The 20,353-nt window shown below is 46.6% G+C and overlaps 1 protein-coding gene across 1 annotated transcript in view; it reads left to right on the forward strand.

Annotated features, from left to right (window-relative positions):
- LARS2 (leucyl-tRNA synthetase 2, mitochondrial) overlaps positions 1-18,910 on the forward strand; it is a 144,376-nt gene extending 125,466 nt beyond the window's left edge. The window contains exon 21 of the mRNA XM_059728766.1: positions 18,596-18,910. Within this exon, the coding sequence (XP_059584749.1) occupies positions 18,596-18,616 (21 nt within the window). The 3' untranslated portion in view covers positions 18,617-18,910. The remainder of the gene's footprint in view (positions 1-18,595) is intronic.
- The last annotated feature ends 1,443 nt before the right edge of the window (positions 18,911-20,353 follow it).

Below are 20,353 nucleotides of genomic sequence, written 5' to 3' on the forward strand. Positions count from 1 at the left end.
AGGTTATTAGCTTAAAATAACCTGCAACCTGTTAGAGAATCTTACTGATCGCTGCAAAATAGAAAAAAGCCCTTTCCTGGTGCGGATTAGCTAAGAAGTGTTGTCAAACATTGACAGTGTTTTAGAAATAAATATTTTTCTTGAGCGTGTGTCTATCCCTGGAGATCTGTGCAGCCATAAAAAAATGCCAAGGGTGCGATCCAAATGTTTAGTTTGCTATTTTCCCACGTGAAAGAGCATTTTAAAAACATCTGTTAGGTCACTGAGATCCTTCTAGGACACACACTGGAAGGATGGGTGGATGTGTTAGTCACATCTGTGAAGTCCACTGTCGGTCCAGTAAGTCAAATTAAACCCAAGATTAATGACAGGATGTCACAGGACCTGAAAAGCTCTTTCAAGGTAGGGTTACTACGTGCCATGAGTAGCGTGTAAACAAATTGCATCGCATCACTTGTATTTTCTAAAAGAGATGGGGAAGTGGAGTTGGCGAATTCTCAAGACAAGTTGTTGTCCTGAGAAAATAATCTTTTTAACAGAGAGCAGAGAAGATACTCAGCCTGATTTCCTATTCATTCATGCTGGAAAAAAATTAGGACAAATGCCAGTTGATTTACTTTAGCATAAATCTGGAGTAACTGGGCATGTCTACATGTGCAAAATGTTGCTGAATGGGTTTACTCTGCAGTAATTTACTGTGACGTAAACCTACTCTGGGCAGGCATCTACATGTGCAGGCATTTGGGAGCAGATTTGTTCCCAGTGGCCACATCCAGATGAGTATGAATGTTTGGTTCCCTAGGGACACATAGCAGCAGCACATCTTGTGCCACAGCTACTTATCCCCAGAGAATGCCCGTGCCACATGCATTTTGGTGTGCAGCAACTTACCCTGGGATTAGTAGGGGAGGCTGGGGCCAGCACTGGGCTGGCCCCAGCAGCTTTACCTGGGATCCTGGGGGCTTCCGGGGGCTGTAGCAGTGGTGGCAGTCTGGGTCGCCTGGCTTAGGTTTTCATTGATGCACGCTGCCTGTGCATACACTGCTCTGCTTTTTACTTCTGCAGGTTTTTTTAAAAGTGGAGCAGCACACGCACGGGCAGCATGCCTTTTAACCACAGGGACCACCTGACTGTGAGGTATGTGGTGCTACAGGCATGTTTGCAGTGCCACATACCACACAGCCATGCTTATCTGGACGTGCCCAGTGAAAGCAGCCTGGAAAAGGCTGCTCCCACTCTGCTCTGCCCCTCTGCAGGCTCCCCCTGGGTGCTATCTCAGGGGCTGGCAGGGAACATGGGACCAGGAGACAGCTGTCTCCTGGCAGGGTCTGGGAGATTGTTCCCTGCTCAGGAGCTTCCTGCTGCTGGGGTGAGCGCCGATGGTGGAGCCTGGGCTGGGACAGTGTCCCTCTACCCCAGCAGCAGGGAGCTCCCAGCCCCAGCTCCCCAACTGGGGGCAGGTGGCTGGGAAAGAGCTGCAGGGGAGGGGCAGGTCCCAGCCCCCTGCCCTGATCTGCCAGCGGGGCAGCTAGCAGCATCCCCCTGGCTGGGTCGCGATTCTCCGGCTGAGGGCTCCCTGCTTCACTGGTGGATCAGGGCAGAGGGCTGGGACCTGCCCCTCCCCCGCATTTCTTTCTAAGCCCCATGCCTCAATTACCTGAATTGGGACAGTTCCCAGCTAGCTCCGGGCTGCATGTGCAGACTTTGGTATGCAGCCCAGTGCTGGGCAGGGAACGATCCCTGTGCAGGGAGCTCCTGGTCTCAGATCCATAATCAGATTGGGGCTGGGGAGATTGTTCCCTGCCCCTGGGAGCTGCCTGCTGATAGGGTGGGCTCCAGTGGTGGAGCCCAGGTCCCAGGACAATGTCCCCCTGCCCCAGCAGCAGGGAGCTCCCAACCCAGCTCCACAATTGTGGAGCTGGGGCCAGGAGCTACCTACACAGGGAGAGCTCAGCCTGGAGCTGGCTGGGACCTGCCACATCAAGGAGCCAGGGCTGAGAGCTCCCTGCTGCTGGGGTAGGAGGACATTTTCCTGGCCTGGGCTCTGCCACTGGAGCCTGTCCCGGAAGCAGGCAGCTCTTGGGGGCAGAGAACAATCTCCCACTCCCTGCTGCCTGGCTGACCAGGAGCAGGTTTGCTCCCGGTCAGCATCCTACACATGCCTTACTATGCAGTAACTAGCAGTTAATTTGCAAATACAGGTAGCAAATTAACTTTGGAGCAGAACAAATTACTCCTCAGTAAGCATCTGCATGTGTAGCTGGTCAGTGTCTGCAATCTGTCCCTGAGGTCCCTTCCAATCCCAGTGCTCTGGGGGAGGGATGGCAGCCTGTTATCATCCTGCACACAGATCTGGGGGCCTGTGCTCCCTGGGAGGAGTCTGGCACAGCCCTGCTGCTGTCCCAGGGGCCTCAGGCCCCCAGATCTGTGTATGAGATGACAGCATGCTGCGACTGCCAGCTGGGGCAAGTGCCAGCACCCAAGTCTGCTTGGCACAGCCCATGCTGAGCACCAGAAAGAACCCGGCACTGGCGCTGGCCCTGGCCGGCAGTGGCAGCCTGCTGTCAGCCTGCATGCAGATGCAGGGACCCGCATCCCCGGGAAGAGTCCAGCACAGCCCGGCAGCCCTCCTGGGGGGTGCAGGCCCCCAAATCTGTGTGTAGGATGGCAGCATGCTGTTGTTGCTGGCTGGGGCCAGTGCCAGCACCAGTCCTCCCGGTGCTTGGCACGGGCTGCGTCAAGCGCCAGTCCCAGTTGGCAGTGACAGCCTGCTGTCATCCTGTGCGCAGATCCGCAGGCCCACGCCCCCCGGGAGGAGTCTGGCACAGCCCTGCAGCGCTCCCAGGGGGCATAGGCTCCCAGATCTGCATGCGGGATGACAACATGCTACCACTGCTGGCAAGTGATATGAGTTTTGCTTTGAACAGTTCAAGGTACAGTTTCACAGAATCCCCTGCAACCCTTGAAACTTGGCAGGCTTTATGTCCTTGGAAGGGGCTACCATCCCTGCTGTTTTCATTCAAATCAGGCAAGAAACGACAAAGTTTTATAGGCATTTTTGTGATTCCCCATTATAGCCAATGGGCAAAACGTGTCAAAACAGCATCGAAACAGCTAAACAGTTTTGGCAAAATGAAATGGAACAGTGCTTCAAAACAGCAAAATGAAACATTGTCCCTTCGAAATGGCGAATCTGAAATCAAAATGAAACATTGCCATTTTGCACAGCCCTACCTATCACTTACCTCCCTGCCACTTGCCCCCTGATTCCCCATTATAGTCTATGGCCAAATTGCCAAAACAGCGTCGAAACTCCGACACGGATTTGGCTGAATCAAAACAGAACAGTGATATGAAACACCAGAACAAATCACTATCCCTCCAAAACGGCTGAATCTGAAACCGAATCGAAACATAGCCTTTTCGCATAGCCCTACTTGGCAAGCCACTTAATCTCTCTGTGCCTCATTTTGCCCACCTGTAAATGTAGGTAATTGATCCTAGGCAGACAAGGTTCTTTGGGTAGATGTGATATCTTTTATTAGACCAACTACATATTTTGGGAAAATGTTCTTTGCAAGCTTTTGGGCAAAAACACCTTTCTTCAGGCATAAGGAGAGTCTGCTGGTGTTTGTGTGCTCTCCCTATGCCTGAAGAGGGGTGTTGGTGCCCGAAAGCTTGCAAAGAACAATTTTTCCAACTATTTAGTTGTTCTAATAAAAGATATCACATCTACCTGAAGAACTGTGTCTATCTATGTCCCTAGACCAACACAACTACAACCAAAAACCCTAAAGCATGGAAAGTAATTGATCCTTACAGTAAGGCTGCTGTGAGCCTTAGTTACATACACAGCCCCATGTGATCCTGAAAGCCACTACTGAAGCCCTGTTGCAACTCCAGAAAAGCAATAAAAGATTCAGGCACTGAGTGCATGTGAGCTGTGTAATTTTTTATTACAAAACAGGCAAGTAGCCTCCGTAGCAGTTGGCTTAGCTAAGTGTAATTTAGTAAAAGAATATGATCTGCCAAAGGGAACATTACTATGAAGGCAGGAGGAAAAGACAAAAGCAAAAGCCTCCTTTGGCAGGGTCCATGTCTATCTGGAGCTGAGGGAGAAGGAAGGAATACCCTCCCAAGGCCTCCCATGCAGATGTGTCCACTCTTATAGGGAGTCCTCCCCAGCATGAGCTTCATTTGGGACCAGCTGTGCATGGCCAAGTGTGCTACAGGCTGCATTATCTTCCCAGTGCCCTTTCCAAGCTGTGGTGCAACCTCTTGCCACTTAAACAGGGAAGTTTGGGGCCACTGGAGCAGATGGTGGGGAGAGCCCTATAAAACCCTTGGAAGACAAGAAAGAGGGAACAGCTCTGGGCCCCTGGCCCATCCCCAAGGGTTCCCCCCTCCCCCGCCCTCTGGTGCTGACACCAGCGCAGGCATCTGCGGGCGGTCCCTGCTCACCGCTTGCCACTTCCCCCACCTTTGCCGCCAACACCACCGCTGGCATCTGTGGGCAGTTGCCACTCACCACCCGCCGCCCACCCCTTTGCTCCCAACACCAATGCCAGCATCTGCAGGCAGTCGCCAATCGCCACTTCCCCCCCCCCCCCCCCTTGCCACCGACACCGCTGCTGGTGTCTGTGGGCAGTCTCCACTCACCACCAATGCTGCAGTATACAAATGGTGCCCCCCCCCAGTCTCGGGAGGCACCAGTCATTCATGTCCACTGGGGGGCTCTTTCATCAAGTGCTTGCACAGCTGGACTGCAGAAGCTCATGACAAGGCCTAATTAAGGCTCCTCAGGGCCTGTGAGGAGCTAAAGTGTTGCAGAAGTGATTTATTCGGCTCTCACAAATAAGGGATGAGAGCACAGCTTTCAGTCACTATTACCTGCCATGGCAGAGGTGCAGCTTTGGCTCCAAGTTAAAAGATGGTCCTAAGAGAGCTTCAGTGGAATGCATTAGTGGTTTTAACTGGAAAAAAACTGGGAGGAGATGTCAGGCCCCACAAAAGAATGCAGAGGTCCCAAAGGCAGTGGTGAGGGAATGGCATCTCTAAGCAAGGCAGCGAATTTTTGAAGGTTCTTTAAGGTATGTCAAATTTTTGACCTCCCAGCCTTGACAGCACCCTAGAGTCTAACAGGATCTACCAATGTGCCTGGAACTTTGCTTTCCTTCTTGAAGTCAACCTCTTGCTCATCTCTTGCTCCACTTTGAAGGAACGAAGAGCTGCTGCTTTCAAAGTCTTTTCTCTTCCTCCCCGGCTTTCTCTGCCCCTTAAACAAAGCAGCAGCAGCTCCATCCCCTGGAAGAGTCTGTGACTCCCCACAGGAAAAAAGAAGGGGAAACATTCATTCCCTCCCCCTCTCCAGAAATATTCTTTATGGAAATTTAGTGCTTTCCCAAAACACTTAGTGGCTCATTCTTTTCTTACATGAAAGCCTCCTTTTCACAATCTGACAGCACAAACCAGTCTGAAAGTGGGCATAAATTACACATGCATTTAAGGCAATTTTGCAAAGCCAGAAGAGCCTAACTATTCTCCCCTTGTGGGTTTTTCTCTTCTTGATTTATCCTACTACAGAAGTTAAGAGATTGGATTATGTTATTAACAGTTATTTCCAGGCTCTATGGCTTTTTACTTCTGCACTAATGGAGATCTAGCCTCAATCCTGGAAATATGATTTCACAGGGTTATTTTCATGTATTCTTCAGAACTAAAGCCTTTATAGTTTTCCCATGGAAATATAGTACAGGTAGTACTATAGTATAGGTATTTCAGAGTGACATGATTACAGTATCAGACTCCAGCAAGAAATGAACTGCATGTCTAAGAGATTATAGTAGGGCTGTGTGAAGCTTCGGTCGCTGATTCGATTCAGTGGAGATTCGGCCTGATTCGGTGGCCGAAGCTCCAAATCCAAATTGAATCAGGAGACCCTTTAATCTCTCTGAATCGAATTCAGACCCTCTGAATCGATTAGGAGAGATTCAGAAAGATTTGGCGATTCAGACACGGATACAGTTTTAAATGTTTTTTTCTATATACCTCCAGGTACCAGGTGGCTTGTGAATGCTGTGATGGTTGGGCAGATGGCATGTCCCACAGGAGCATGGGAGGGCGGGGGGTGCCCAGTGTGCTTGGCAGCAGACCTGGAATATGGACCAGAAGCACTTCTGGTCCACTTTGGGTCCACGGGAGTGCAGAGAGCTCCCCAGCACACTTGGAACCACTTCCGGGTCTGCCGGGAGCACATGGGGGGACCCCCTGTACCCCCCCGGCGCCCCCCTGTCTTGGCAACTGGTGACTCCTGGGTCTGGGGAGGCACCCAGGGTCCCCCCACGGATGATTTCTGAGCCGGGGGAATGTGGGGGGGGGGCCCCCAGCAGACCCGGAAGTGGACTGGACGTACTTCTAGTCCACTTCCGGGTTCACCGCCCAGTACATGGGAGGGCCCCCATCCCCCCCCAACGCTCCTGTGGGACACACCATCTGCCCCAGCATCGCAGTATTCCTGAGCTGCGCATGGTACCTCAAGGTATGTAGAAAAAACATTTAAAGCTATGTCTATGGCCGAATGGCTGATTATCCGAATCAGTATCAAATCTTCAGATTTGGATTCAGCTGAATCGAATTGGGGACAATGATCCGAATCAACAAATCGAATCACTGTCCCCTATTTGGGCCAAATCCAAATTGAATACGGCCCATTTTGCACTCCCCTAATTTATAGCCCCAGTAGGTACAGATACAAGTAGCTAGGCATGTTTATGTCTGCAAACCAACTAAAGGGAGCTTTTCCTAAAGGATCTAAAGTCAGTGGAGATTGTGCCTCTGAATCTCTTTGGGACATTTGAAAATCTCCATAGCTAGATGTGGCTTATACCTACGATTCCAGGCAATACAGGTATTAAACAGGTGCAAGAGGGCTTCAGAAATGAGAGCTGTATGTGTGGACACAGACCTTTAGATTATTTAGTCCAGCGATGCTCAACCTCTGGCCCATGAGGCCATGTCATCTGACTGATGGAGCTCCCCATGGGTTTAGAAATTTGGCAGTGGGAGAGCAGGGGCAGCTTTTTAGCTTCTGCAGGTATAAGCAGATGAAATTGTTACACCCCCTTAAAATGAGGGAAGCACTTACTACGGGGCACTTGAATGCATCATAACTTGTTCTGTCTGCTCCTATAGAAATGTTAGAGAAGCTAAACCACAAAAGAATGAATCCCTATTTTGTTCTTAGATTTCCCACTTATTGATGGGTAGGAGCAGACAGATTAATCATTTCTACAAGGTCAGATGACAGATACTCCCAAACGGTAAGTCCCACATACCTTTAACACAATGCAGTTGTATGTCTGTCCATATCCTAGACTGTACATGCGCATTAGCTTTTTGAGCTAGCCTACTATAGAAAGGGCAGCGTGTTGTGTTGAGGTACTAGTTTCAGTTTGTCTGGGTGGCTGCTGCTGCTATGAAAGGACGTTCAGATGTCCTTCAGGAAACCAGGGAAATTCCTCAGATTCCTTATTAGGAAAGAGTCACATTTGTGCATTCAGGGTTGAAATGTAACATTTTCCCTGTCTAAAGCCCTCTCTGTTTTGGAGTCCTATTTTTGCCCTTGGTGCCTGTATAGCTTTCCACTGCACATTAAATGATAGTGTTTTGATTCTTTGCAATGAGGAAGGGATTTCATGTTGCAGGCTGTTGCTATGGTAATGGGGGGAAATACTTCTTGCTCTTTTGATGCAGTAAAAGGGAAAGGAAGAGGGGTTTTTTTCAAGCCACATCACCTTGGGCTATGATATCAAAGGATCTTGCAAGCTAAGCAGGGTCACTGCTTAGAGCTGAGATGACAGACCTCCTGGGAATGCTGGAGGAATTATGGCTGGGGGCAGACGTACTCCCTCCAAGGGAGCACTTCTCACTCTTGAGTCAGAAATGCAGTTCCCAGCATAGTGCCAAAGGACTGGGTGCCTGTGGAATAAACATTACCTTGGTGCCTTGGGAGCTTGTATCCCATTTCCAAAAGTGATTTACTGGTTCCGTCTCAAATACTATTCAAAATCTGACCCCTTAGAAGTTTAAATCACTTTTTAAAATGGGATATAGTTGCTTAAGACTTTGCAGGTGCTACTCCTATGGCAGAGGAAGGCAAAACACCCAATGGTATGTATCAATCACCGTGGGGTTAAATTCCTTCCTGACCCCAAATGTGGTGATCTGTCTGACCTTCAGCAGGCCAGATCCCCTAGCTAGGAACCTCCAGGTTTTAGTCCCAGGAGGAGCACTGGCACACTCCAGTCAAAATCCCCAGCTTTGTGCTTCTGAGGAAGGAACCTGCGTGTGTCTCTGCTTCCCTCCGCCCCCCTTTTACCCCCCAGGCACAGGAGTGGGGGAAAATTCCTTCCTGGCCCCATGTGGCAACTAGCAAAGCCTAAGAGCATGGGAAATGCTCATAGCGTAATATAGGCATAGCTGTTCCTAACTCATGCCTAACCAATGCTTATCCAGTGCTTATGATAGAATTGCAGCCCTTTACTAGGCAGCATTAATTAAAAAAAACCCCCACATATAAGCTACAAAAGTAAAGTTTTCCCCACAACTTGAATTCTAGCTTTCTCTCCCTTATTTACCAAGGCCTTGAGCCATCTCTAGAACTCTGTATAAGAGGAAGAATCTAAGAGCCAAATAATAGGCTACAAGTAAACATGTTGCTTTCTCTTGCAAGTGGAGAGGGGGAAAGACGCTAAATTCAGCTTTCCTATTTGTTCATCAGGGATAAGGCAGTACATGAGTACCACATCTTACAGAGAGAGTATGTGCAGGCCCAGGTCCTTGAATGCAGTAATTTCAATGGAGTTAAGTGTCTCAATGCCTTTGAGGTTCTGTGGCCATAATTCCTCCTCCAAGGAGTTTGTAACGAAAGTGCGTGTTGGTGCATATGTAGAATACAGTCAATTCTAGTAGGTATAGCACTGTAGCATTACAGTTGAGACTTTGAGGGTATTTTCCATGTTGTCTAAATTTGTCATACAGCTGATTGTATTGTTTGTTATTAGGAAGGAAATGTATAGTTGGATAGGGTCAGTAGTGTCAGAGACTAACTGCAGTAAGATGGCCGTTTCCTCCAGAGGTAGAAAGTTCTTCCAAGTCCAATTGTGAATCAACCCACAAATGTTAGATCAGTGTCACAGATAAAATGAGATTGCAGAAAATGTATGTATGACCCTTTAAAAACAAAAGGGAATTGGGCAATGATTTGAGTAGAGTTACAGCTTCTTGCTTTGTTTTTTGCTTTTAGGGATGACAATAAACATTTCTACTTCATAATATGTCTTCCATGCAAGGGCTCATTTCCCAGAAATCTAAATATCCTTATGTTAGTATGTGGCGGAAAAAAACAATAGTAATTAATTTATTCACTGACATTCTGGGCAGGCGCTCACATTCACTTGTTTAGTTCTACATCCTTTGGTGAGGAAGTGGGAAGAAACTGAGTGAATGATGTGTAGTTTCCTTTCTGATTGTTCTTTGTCCCATAGCTGTTCAGTGTGAGCTGCATTCAGTTCCTCGGGCTATTGTCAGGACCAAGACAAGTGGGATTTAAACTTATATAGTCCTTTTTCCCAGCTGTAGTTTCTCCAGCCTTTTTATTGTGATGTGGGCTCCAAGAACACACATAGATTGACCCAATTGACAAGAATAATGTGTTTAAAGTTAATTTATTTTCTGCCATTATACCAATATTTGGTGCTCAAAACTTTAAATCCAAACAGTAGAGCTTTCATTTCCCAGTCTCTGATCACACTGATCTTACTGCCGGTGCTTGTTTTGAGTAGGCACCTTTATGAGATCTCTGCTCCACTAATTTGCAGATACATTTTGAAGGCAGTGGAACTCTCCTTTGATTACAGCAAGAAGTAGCTCCTGGCTCATTTCTCATCCTGTGTTTATTGCCTCAGTAGCATTTCACCTGGGGAATCCTGGATCGCATTGGAAAAAATATGTGATGGTCTTATACTAGTCCTACAGCTGTCCTCCTCCTCAAACCATGTACATTTGTCATGGTTAGAAAGTTCCTCTCCAAAGCTGGATACAAGCAGTACTGTTGGCTTAAGAGGAAATATATTTGTAAAGTTGTGTAGGAGGAATGACTGCTGTACAGGATCTGTAACCAATTTTTCAGGCAACAGAGTTTCTCATTTAGATACACACTCCCAGGCTAGTCCAGTGGGTTAGAGGAATTTACTACCATAGGAGAATTCTGGGTACAACACTCAGCCTCTCTGTGCTTCCTCTGAGCTCATAGGAAATGTTTGTGGGGAGTGAACATTGCCTAAGAGTGATCCCTCTGGCCAAAGTCAAATACAGTGTTAATGTGACCCAGGAAGAGCAGCTTCCAGTCTATCTTGGCTCCAATAAAGACTGTGTAAATATGGGGAAACCCCCAGTGCTGTCAGTATGCATGTAAGGGGTCCCTAGAATCTTGCAATTGGTCCTATACCGGGGCGGGCAATTATTTCGAGTGGAGGGCTGCTTACTGAGTTTTGGCAAGCTGTTGAGGGCCACATGGGTTGCCCTGCCCCCTGACAGGTGCCCTGCCCCCTGGTCCCCATTTTGGGACTGAAAGTCCCACCCTCTAACCCCTGACCTTTGCCACCAGAAGTCCTTCCCCTTGCCCAGGGAGTACTCCTTTCAGCAAGGGGTTTTGCCATCTTAGAACCAGAAAAATACCAAATTATATTCTAAAAATTGAACATCTACATCATTCATTAATTTGATTTCCAAAAATATTTTGTCCAGATTTACATGTGTTTGTGTAGTGTACATAGTGGTGACTGCACAAGAGCTTAAAATTAAGTCTTACTCTTGTATATTGTGAGGGGTGTGGGGCATGGGGAGGTGGGTATAGGTTTGTAGGGGGCTGTGGGTGTGGGGTGAGGGAGCATGTGGGTACGTGAGTGGATATGTGGGGTGTGGGTGGGTATGGGGTTTATGGGGAGATGTGTGTTGGGGAGGGTGGCTGAGGTTTGTGAGGGGGTGGGAATGTTGGGGTCTGTGTGTATGGCAGTGTGAGGGGGGTGTGGGTGCATGTGTATGGTGGGGTGTGCAGGTGGGACTCACCCTATGAATACATACACATACTCTCCCTCTCTCTCCCTCCCTCCCTCCCTCACTGCTCGCACATACACACTCTGTGCCTCCCTCACTACACACACACACACACCCCTCCTGCTCCTGGCCCCAGGGGACCAGCGTGGCCCTGTGTTCCCGCAGTCCAATGATGCAGCCTGGGGCCACATGGTGCTGGAGCAGGCTTGCAGGGAAGCAGTGACAGCCATGGCAGACAGAGGCTTCTGGTTGTGGGGAGACAGGGGTTGGAGGGGGCTGGGAGTGGGGCAAGGCAGGGCCAGCTGGCCTTGTTGCTGGCTCCCACCAGCTTCCCCTGGGTCCTACTGCCCCTGGCTTATGTCATCTTTGACAGGCAGCCAGGAGCAGATAAATATTAATTTTCTAAATTTTCAGGGGCCCCACGGGCCGGATAGAATGGCCTAGCAGGCTGTATTTTGCCCACCTCTGCCCTATACCAAGGGTTTCCATTATTTTGTCATTATGCTAATAGGTCTGAGAAACCTTTCAGCTCAGTGGGTTTTGGAGATAGCTAGACAGGCTGTTCTACTTAGAAGAATTAAGGAAAACTTCTTTAATATAAAGTCACTCACAGGAGAAAATTGTCTGCCCCCAAATGTCCCTATTTAAACCTTTTTTTCTCTCAGTTTTCCTGAGGACCCCATCATTACCACCCTACATCCATACATACTGTGACAGACGCTGTGGAATTACCATGAATGGAGCTACTCTAAACTAAACTAGGTACACACCTATGAGAAAATGCTTAGGAAAAATTAAGTCACTTGTGACCTGACACAGGGAATTAATTGAATGACATGGTAGAGGCCCCAGGTTCTAAACCAAGTGATTCTGTGTTCAAGTTTCAGGTACCATCTGATCTCTTCTTCTCTTAGAATTAATATTGTCCTGATAGCAAAGACCTGGAGTCGGTTTCCTCAGTGATTCCCAACCACAGTGCAAGGGCACCCTGAGGTGCCTTGAGATCCTGTCAAGGGTGCTGAGGAGTGCCACGCAACATGAGCACTTTTAGGCATGTAATCATGATTCACAAGGTAAACTCTGAGATTTCAAATAGGAACCAACAGTGTTAAAAACATTCTGACCTATTGTGGTCTTTCTGGTCATTGTCCTGATAGAAAGGAGGCTGTAGCTGTGTAGATCTTTTGCAAATTTACGCTAAATGAAAGAAATGGAATCAACACTCCTGTGCATTCTCAGCTTCTCTACCATTAACAGTGAAGAGCACACCAGGTTCTTGAGTCTGTCCTTTTAACCTCTTCAAAGAAGCCTTGGTCTCTACCTTCATTCTGTGGAAACTGTGAGTGGTCTAGTGTGGTTACTCTGTTCACCAAGTAACAAAGCTACAAAGCACTTCTACCAATTTTTTAGCAAGTTAGCTGTGCAACACCTCTTCTCTGGATTAAAAATCAAACCAGCATCCTTTTAGTTTTGCTCCAGGCCCTTCTATATTAATATAGATTTCAAAAAAGCGAAGTCTTACGGAAAAGTCAAAAGGCTGCTGCATGAAATCACCATTTGTTTAGATGTAGAAGCTATTGGTATTACAAAGGCAGGACTAAAAAACAGGATGCTGGATCCTATTTCACTGCAGGGTGTTTAAAACGCAAGTAATTTAGGGCTACACTCCTGACTTTAGGCTCAGCCCAGGGCCAAGGCTGATGCCTAAACTGCTCCACCCCAGAAATAGGCCCTGTAGGGATTGTGACTCGGACACAGAATTCCGTTTTTCCTTTCTCATTTACCCCAAGAGAGATGAGAGAATAGTTTACTGTCAGCCAATACCATCATGTAATCTTCTACCCCACCCTGCTATGCTGACTTGGTGCAGGGCAAGGGAGTAGAGAAGAAGGGTGTAACCAAGATTCATCTTGTCTGCTCATTCCCTACTTGCCCAACCCAGCAAGAAAGTAAACGAGTGTGCATCCTTGCTCATTTGAACATGAGACCCAAGGACAGTGTGTTTGGTGCACAGGGTGAAGTCTTAAGAGAGATGGTGACTAGAAATTAGTCCAGACCATAATCTTTTATCTGGCATGCGTTAACATTTCTGGACAGACTTGCAAAGCAAATGTTCAACTTTCCTCCTCAACACCTACCTCTCCTTTGCTCACACTGCCATGCAGAGCACTCCCCCATTCCTGGTCCAAGTTAAATCAGAGTCCCCCAGCATGCTTCCAGCCTTGGGCTGGGCTGGGCTGGGCTGGGCTGTCTGCTCTTGCAGAGAAGGGTTAGGGGTAGGGGGGAAGAGAGAGAGAGAGAGGCAGGGACTACCTCTCACCCCTGGCAAACCCCAGCTGGAGTCTGGGGCCAGAGAGGGGAGTTAAACCCCCTTCTCTCAAGTACAGAGCTGCTCTGCCCTGCTAAACTTACTGAAAGTTACTGCTGGCTGTGACTGTGGACTACAACTCCCAGAGGCACCTGGAAGCAGGAAGAGGAAGTAATGAGCAACCCTGCAGAGTCTTCCTGCTGTGATGCTGGACTGCAAATCTCAGAGACCTCTGGGGCAGCAGGAAGAGGAAGTGCCAGAGAGCAATTCTCTAGCACCCCTCTGCTTCTGGCCTAAGCCACTGCAGGCATGTGGCTGCATTTCCTGAATCAAAAGTAAATGTGTACCTAGTTGTTTCTCAGTTTAATTTTTGCAGCTTAGAGAAACCTGCGAAGACTGAATTGCAGCTAAGAGAAACCTGCGAAGCCTTGGGCTTTTTGAGTGTCTGTACTTAGCCCCAGATATCAGAGAGCATCTGTATCAAAGTTTCCAAGTGGGTGTAGAAAGGGATAGATTTTGGGCTGCTCCACCACCTCCTGTAGAAGTGGAATCTAGCTACTTGCGCCTTTGTACCTCATTGGTACAAACATCACTTTTAAACCCAACAATCCACAAAGTCTATGTTTCTAATAACTTAAATATGTAATTAAGGCATGGTAGATGTATGATTCAAGACAGCTTTAGAAAGCAGGGTCACCCTCTATGGCAGTACCACAGTGTGTTTAAAAATGATATGAAGTTGTTCAACATCGATGTAGAAAGCTGAGAGGAGTGCATAGAATCCTGTCTGATGTTGAGGGAACATCTGGCACTGAGTGTAGCTCAACATGACACAACCTTGATCCAGAGGATGGAAGGCAAGTGAGAAAAAAGAAAGCAGCATGTTGTAAACGTGGACTCCAACTCAGACAACATATGAATTTGTGAAACTTGTAACAAACTGTGTCATGTCATTCTCAAATTGGGCTTGTCAACCACAAATAGATTCATCAGGCATCTGACTAGACCCCTTATGTGTACACCATGATGCAGAGGATCAACGGTTGCCTACTGGTGGATATAAAGTATGTGAATCAAATTTACCCTGAGTGTAACCTTGATTTCAGTGGAGTTAATTCAGTTATGACATTTGACCCAGCTCACCATCTTTTTAGAGCCTGTATATCAAGAAATAACAGAATCTCTTTTTTATTATCTTTTCATATTTTAACTAATTTGTTTGTTGTTTCTAAGATACCGAACTCAAACATAAAGCTGGTGATTATATTACTTGCTCCACTCTTGTTAAGGGGCTTTAGAATTTATTTAGAAATGAGAAGAGATTTTCCAGGAGTTTATAACTCTGCTGTTTTAAATCATAACATGTTGAAACTTGTTTTAGCACTTTTCCTTTTAGCACTCTGTTTTAGCAGCCACTGTTGCTAAGCAGTATTTTGTAAGGCAGCTGTTTAAAAGGGAGGGGATTCTTAGTTTCTGGTGTTTCTTGGTCACAGTCCAGGTTTAAAAATCAGCTTAATGATTAGTAAAGAGACTGAACATTTGCACAATCTACAATATCTGGTGACAGATCATTAATTTGAATAAGTATTTCAACAAAATCCTTGGCAAAATATCTATAAATTTCTACAGAGATCCCATAAATTGCACTTGAGGAACCTAACATTTTTTATCTGACAGCATTGAACAGCCAAACACTCTCAAGCCTGAAAATAGTCACCTTTGTTGAGTTTTTCACATGTGTTTGTTTTGCATGCCAGGCAGAGCAGGGATGGACTGTATTTCAGTGCCCTTTTTGCTCACAGAAATGAGGGAGGCACAATCTGCTTATTCATGCTTGCACAGCATTTAAGCCAAGAACGTAGAATATTTCCTTACCAGATCGGGCCTCAGTTTATCATGCCTGATGGAGAGCCAGGGCCAGTGGCCAATTCCTCCTGCCTCATAGGAATGTGAAAATAACAACAAAAATGTGCCTGAACAACTGTGAAGAGAGGAAGGTACAGATAAATTCCTTTCTGGTTCCTTCACTGTGTCTTGAAGCATGGAAGTTGATTAATCTTATCTTCTTGGTCATAAAGTTATCAGGGCTCTTCCTAATTTGATTCAATGAGCATGTGCTGGAATTAATACCACAGTAATTACATGCTGCATGTGTATGTTCCCTTCTATTATTTTTTCATATACCTGTTATTAATTGTAATCAAGATTCCTTTGCATTTATATGATAGGGTTGTATAAAAAGGAGAAACTGGGATCACTCTTCATTTTCTCATAATCAGAAAGACCTCCTTTTACCACTATTCCTAACCTGTCAAAAATATGCCAGTGTTTGTGGTCTCCTCTGTAATTCCTTGTGAATATAATTTTCTGTATTGTATTTGGGGGAGCTGGAATTGTGTCTGTGTGGGACTGTACTAGAGAGGATTCTGAAGGTCATTTTTGCTAAGGTTCAGGTGAATGTCAAAACTGTACAGTCTGGTGCCCATGCTTTCTTTGGTCCAGAGGAAGCCAAAAAAACAGCTGCAACAGGAGGGACTGAGACTCCTTCCTATCAGTGGATGCCTCTAAGCTGGTGATGTATTGTAGAGCACTCTGCCACAGGTTTGAATTTCTTCAGGGAAAGGAGGGAATTGAAACCTAGGTCTTCCACATCTTGGTTGAGGGCTTTGGCCACTGGCTGCTTCACCCATTCCCTATAAGAAGGAAGAATGGTCCTTGAAGGAAAGGTTCTTGGCATGTAAGTTCAGGAGGATTCAGAGCTGTGCATCCCAGGTGGGAGGACTGCTTATCTTACAGAGAAAGGCACTAAAGCCCTGGAAAGGGGTGGGACTTCAGAGACAACCCTGTTCTCAGCACTTTCTACCTGAGGCAGCTCCCCTGCTCAGCTTTCCTGCCTGAGCTATTTGAAGCACCTCTCTGTCCTCGTGAGCACTGCAGTGTCCAGGTCACTTTTTACATCTAGCCCAGTGGTTCTATTTAGACTCAAGGCAACCATACACAACCTTTGTGAATTGAGCAGCACCACATTTCAAAGACTGATATATTCATGACAGTGTATCTCCTTACAGAGGGGTTAGGCAGTGGGGCAGGGTAGAGCCAAAGCCTGCACTTATCTCCTCAACCTGCTTATCTCCTTACACTTTCCCCGGGAAGTGGTCCTCGCCTCTACCTTGGGCAAATTCAAGAGGAGGGTGGATGATCACCTGTCTGGGGTCTTGTGAACTCAGCATTCATTCCTGCCTGTGGCAGGGGGTCAGGCTAGATGATCTGTTCAGGTCCCTCCTGACCCTAGCTACTATGAAACTTCAAAGGATGGCACCAAGCAAAAGATCTCGTGGCACCCCAGGGTGCCCCAGCACTCTCAGAATCGCTGATCTAACACTTGACCCCTCCCCCCCAGTCTTACTTAGTGGTACGTATGAACCCCTCTGCACCTATTTGTAGGACTGGGACTTTAATTTCTCTTGTCTTGGCTCTTCAGCTGTAGAATCTCCTTTCCTTTGTCTGTCCTGTCTATTTAGTTTGTGGATTGTGTATTCCTCAAAGCAGGAAAGTTCACAACCCATGCATAATCTTTGATCTCTAGTACCCCACAATGTCCTCATGAGAAAATTGGAGGATTGTGGGTTGAACTCTGAGACAGTCAGGTAGGTGAGAAACTGGCTGCAGGATAGGACCCAGAGAGTCGTAGTGAACTGTCATCTTGGTTAGAAGTGGGCAGCGGTGTCCCGCAGGGGTTGGTGCTTCATCCAGTACATTTCAACATTTTTATTAACGATTTGGATGTGGGGGTGAAGAGCTCACTGGCCAAGTTCATGGATGACACCAAGTTATGGGGGAGCGTGGTCACACTCGAAGATAGGCAACAGATACAGGTGGACCTAGACAGGATAGCAAATTGGGCAGATCAGAACCTGATAAAGTTCAACATTGAGAAATGTAAAGTGCTCCATCTCAGGATGAGCAACCCCCAACACACCTACAGGCTGGGCGGGACCAAACTGACTAGCACCACAAATGAAAGGGACCTGGGGGTAATAATAGACCACAGTATGAATGAGCCAGCAGTGCAATTTTGTTGCCAGGAGGGGAAATAATACTCTGGCATGCATCGATTATGCATCTCCAGCAAAACCAAGGAAGTGATTCTTCTGCACTACTCAGCACTGGTGAGACCATAGTTGGAGTACTGCATCCAGTTCTGGGCATCACACTTTAACAAGGACGTGGACAAGCTTGAGAGAGTCCGAAGAAGAGCCACCTGTATGATCAGAGTCTTAAAAGGCAAGCCATACGAGGAAAGGCTGAGGGATCTGGGACTCTTCAGCCTGAGGGGGGACCTGGTAGCAGCTTACCACTACACTAGGGGAGTACATCAAGGGCTCAGTGAGCAACTGTTCACCAGAGCACCCAAGGGGAAAACCAGGAGTAATGGCCACAAACTTCTGGAAGATCAATTCAGGCTCATTAGGAAAAACTTCTTCACAGTCAGGGTGTCCAGACTGTGGAATAAGCTCCCTCCGGAGGTGGTGCAATCACCTACCCTGGAAATCTTCAAGAGGAGACAGGACAGTCACCTTGCTGGGGTCATCTGACCCCCAGTTATCTTTCCTGGGTGCAGGGGGCTGGACCTGATGATCTTCCGAGGTCCCTTTTGGACTTACAATCTATGAATCTATGCGGAAAGATCCTTTCACAACGAGGCCCTGTCTGATGGGCCCTGTATTCTACCACAATACAAATAATAAATAATAACAATAACAATTGAAACACTATGATAGGAAAGCAATGCCAGCTCTAATATATATATAGTTAATCCTGGAAAATTAGTGCAACTTTGGGTGTGATGCTTTCTTGGGGGATTTGCCTCATGTTGCGGGGCCAGAAATTTAATTTTGAATTACAGATTTCCAGAGGTTGCATTTTGCCTCTCTGGTTTTCAGGTACAGTCTTGCAATAGGCCTTGTATGTCTAATTTCTTGTTAGATAAATAATTCAAGGAGGAAAGCGTATGCTTAAGGTTTTTTAACTTCTCCTTCAGTGGTTCAATGGGAATTCCCCTGCCCCCTGACTGATTAATCAGGTAATTCCCTTGACAGAATAAGCTGTGTTGTGCTTCCTTCCTGAGCAACAATGACTCTAGAAATGAAATCTTCATATTTTCCCAAGCAGGAATCAACTGTGACCACCTGAAACCTGAGACACTGCTCCTGCCTTTGTTTCAAGGTAATTTGCATCATTCATCACAGATCCTCACAAGAGGTGAGAGACTCCATACCAGCTATGAACTGACTGCCCAGAGGAGTTTTCCATCTATTGACTCCTCTGTGAAATCCTACAAAATATGAACCTTCATTTCTACCCAGGAGAACTTTTACGATCTTTTCTTCAATGCCTGATGGAAAGGTGTTTGTGCTCAAAAGCTTGCAATTAAGATTTTTGCAAAAAAAAAATTCTTTATTGGCCTAATAAAAGATATCATCTCTACCATGAATCCAGAGTGACTCTACAAGGCATTTCTGCAGTGAAAATATCAACTGACAGAAAATAAGGGAGCAAAAATAAACAGGGAGATGTTGCCCCCTTCTGCAGGAAAAGCAATGTTTTGACCACATTGTGAAACATCCCTAATTTAATTAAATTAATTATTTGTTTGTTTGTTGTAGATTTGCAAAACCTTTGCAGTAAGGATAATTTCCTAGAACATCCTAAAATAAATTAAAAACAGAAAACAACCAAAAAATAAAAAGAGAAGCAAGCACATTTAGTAAGACTCAGTTCTACCTGCACAGAAGCAGCTGAAGAATGAGTCTGAGCTCTGCCTATGACCCCAAACTTGTGTGACTTTACTGAGATATTTCAGGGACTTTCCACCCGAGTAAGACTGCACATGAATGTAAAGGTTTGCTGGTTCAGGATCATCTGCCTTGATCCTGCAATGCATGCCACATTGGGAGACCCTTGAGTATATAGAGAGTCCTTTGGACTTCAGTGGAGTTCCATAAAAATCCAGGAGTCTACACTGATCAGAGCAGTAGGTTGTAATTAGGACTGTTGGGAAATTATATGTATATGCTAAAAAAAATACAGAAATGACCTGTATCAGTAATTGCCAGCCACATTTTTTATGTTAAAAAGCAGTATTGACTGAGATTTAAAAGAGCTGAGCTGTATTTCCCCTCACTCTTCCAGTCATGCTCCGAGCATGGCATGCCAGTAGAAATCATCTGAGCAGGGCTGGGCCCGCGGTATGCTTCCTCCCAACCACAGGAGTCTATCTTTTCATGTTCTTGTCTCACTACAGGGTTTGTAACCTTAGACTTGCTGAATTGTGTTCATGCATAAAAACTAGATAGAAAACTGACTCCAAGCTGACCAGGATCCAAAGGTGCTAGGAAGAAAGCCTGCCAAAATGAACAGCACTGGGACAAGAAAACAAGAATGTTATGCTCAATTTTAATGATGTGTTACTGGGACAAAGCAAGGGTGGCTTGCTTTCAAAGAAATATTGCTCTAGAGCTGAATGGACTCTGTAATTTGGGAGATGATCCCACCAGCCTTCTCTGTGTTCCCAGAGCAAAGGGATGGATTTCAGTGCACTGGAGGTCTGCAGAGGAAGGCACCTGACTGCAGGGCATATTTTAAGACTTAAGGCAAGGGTGAGCCAATCTTTTTGGCAGGCAGGCCACAAATTTGCTGCACATTCCCTGTGTGGCACACTGATCCCTTTCCACTGCCTGGTCTGCTGTTCTGCTTTTCACTCCCTCCCTTTGCTCCCTACTTGATCTGCTGCTCTGCTTTCTGCTCTGGGGCTGCTTTGCTTTCCACGCCCAGCCTTGACCTCCCCACCTGATCTGCTGCTCTACTTTCTGCTGCCTGCCTGATCTGCTGCTCTACTTTTCTACTCCCTGCTGCATTTGCCCACCTTCT

Source organism: Alligator mississippiensis, chromosome 5 (genome assembly GCF_030867095.1).
Source record: "Alligator mississippiensis isolate rAllMis1 chromosome 5, rAllMis1, whole genome shotgun sequence".
Taxonomy (NCBI): domain Eukaryota; kingdom Metazoa; phylum Chordata; order Crocodylia; family Alligatoridae; genus Alligator; species Alligator mississippiensis.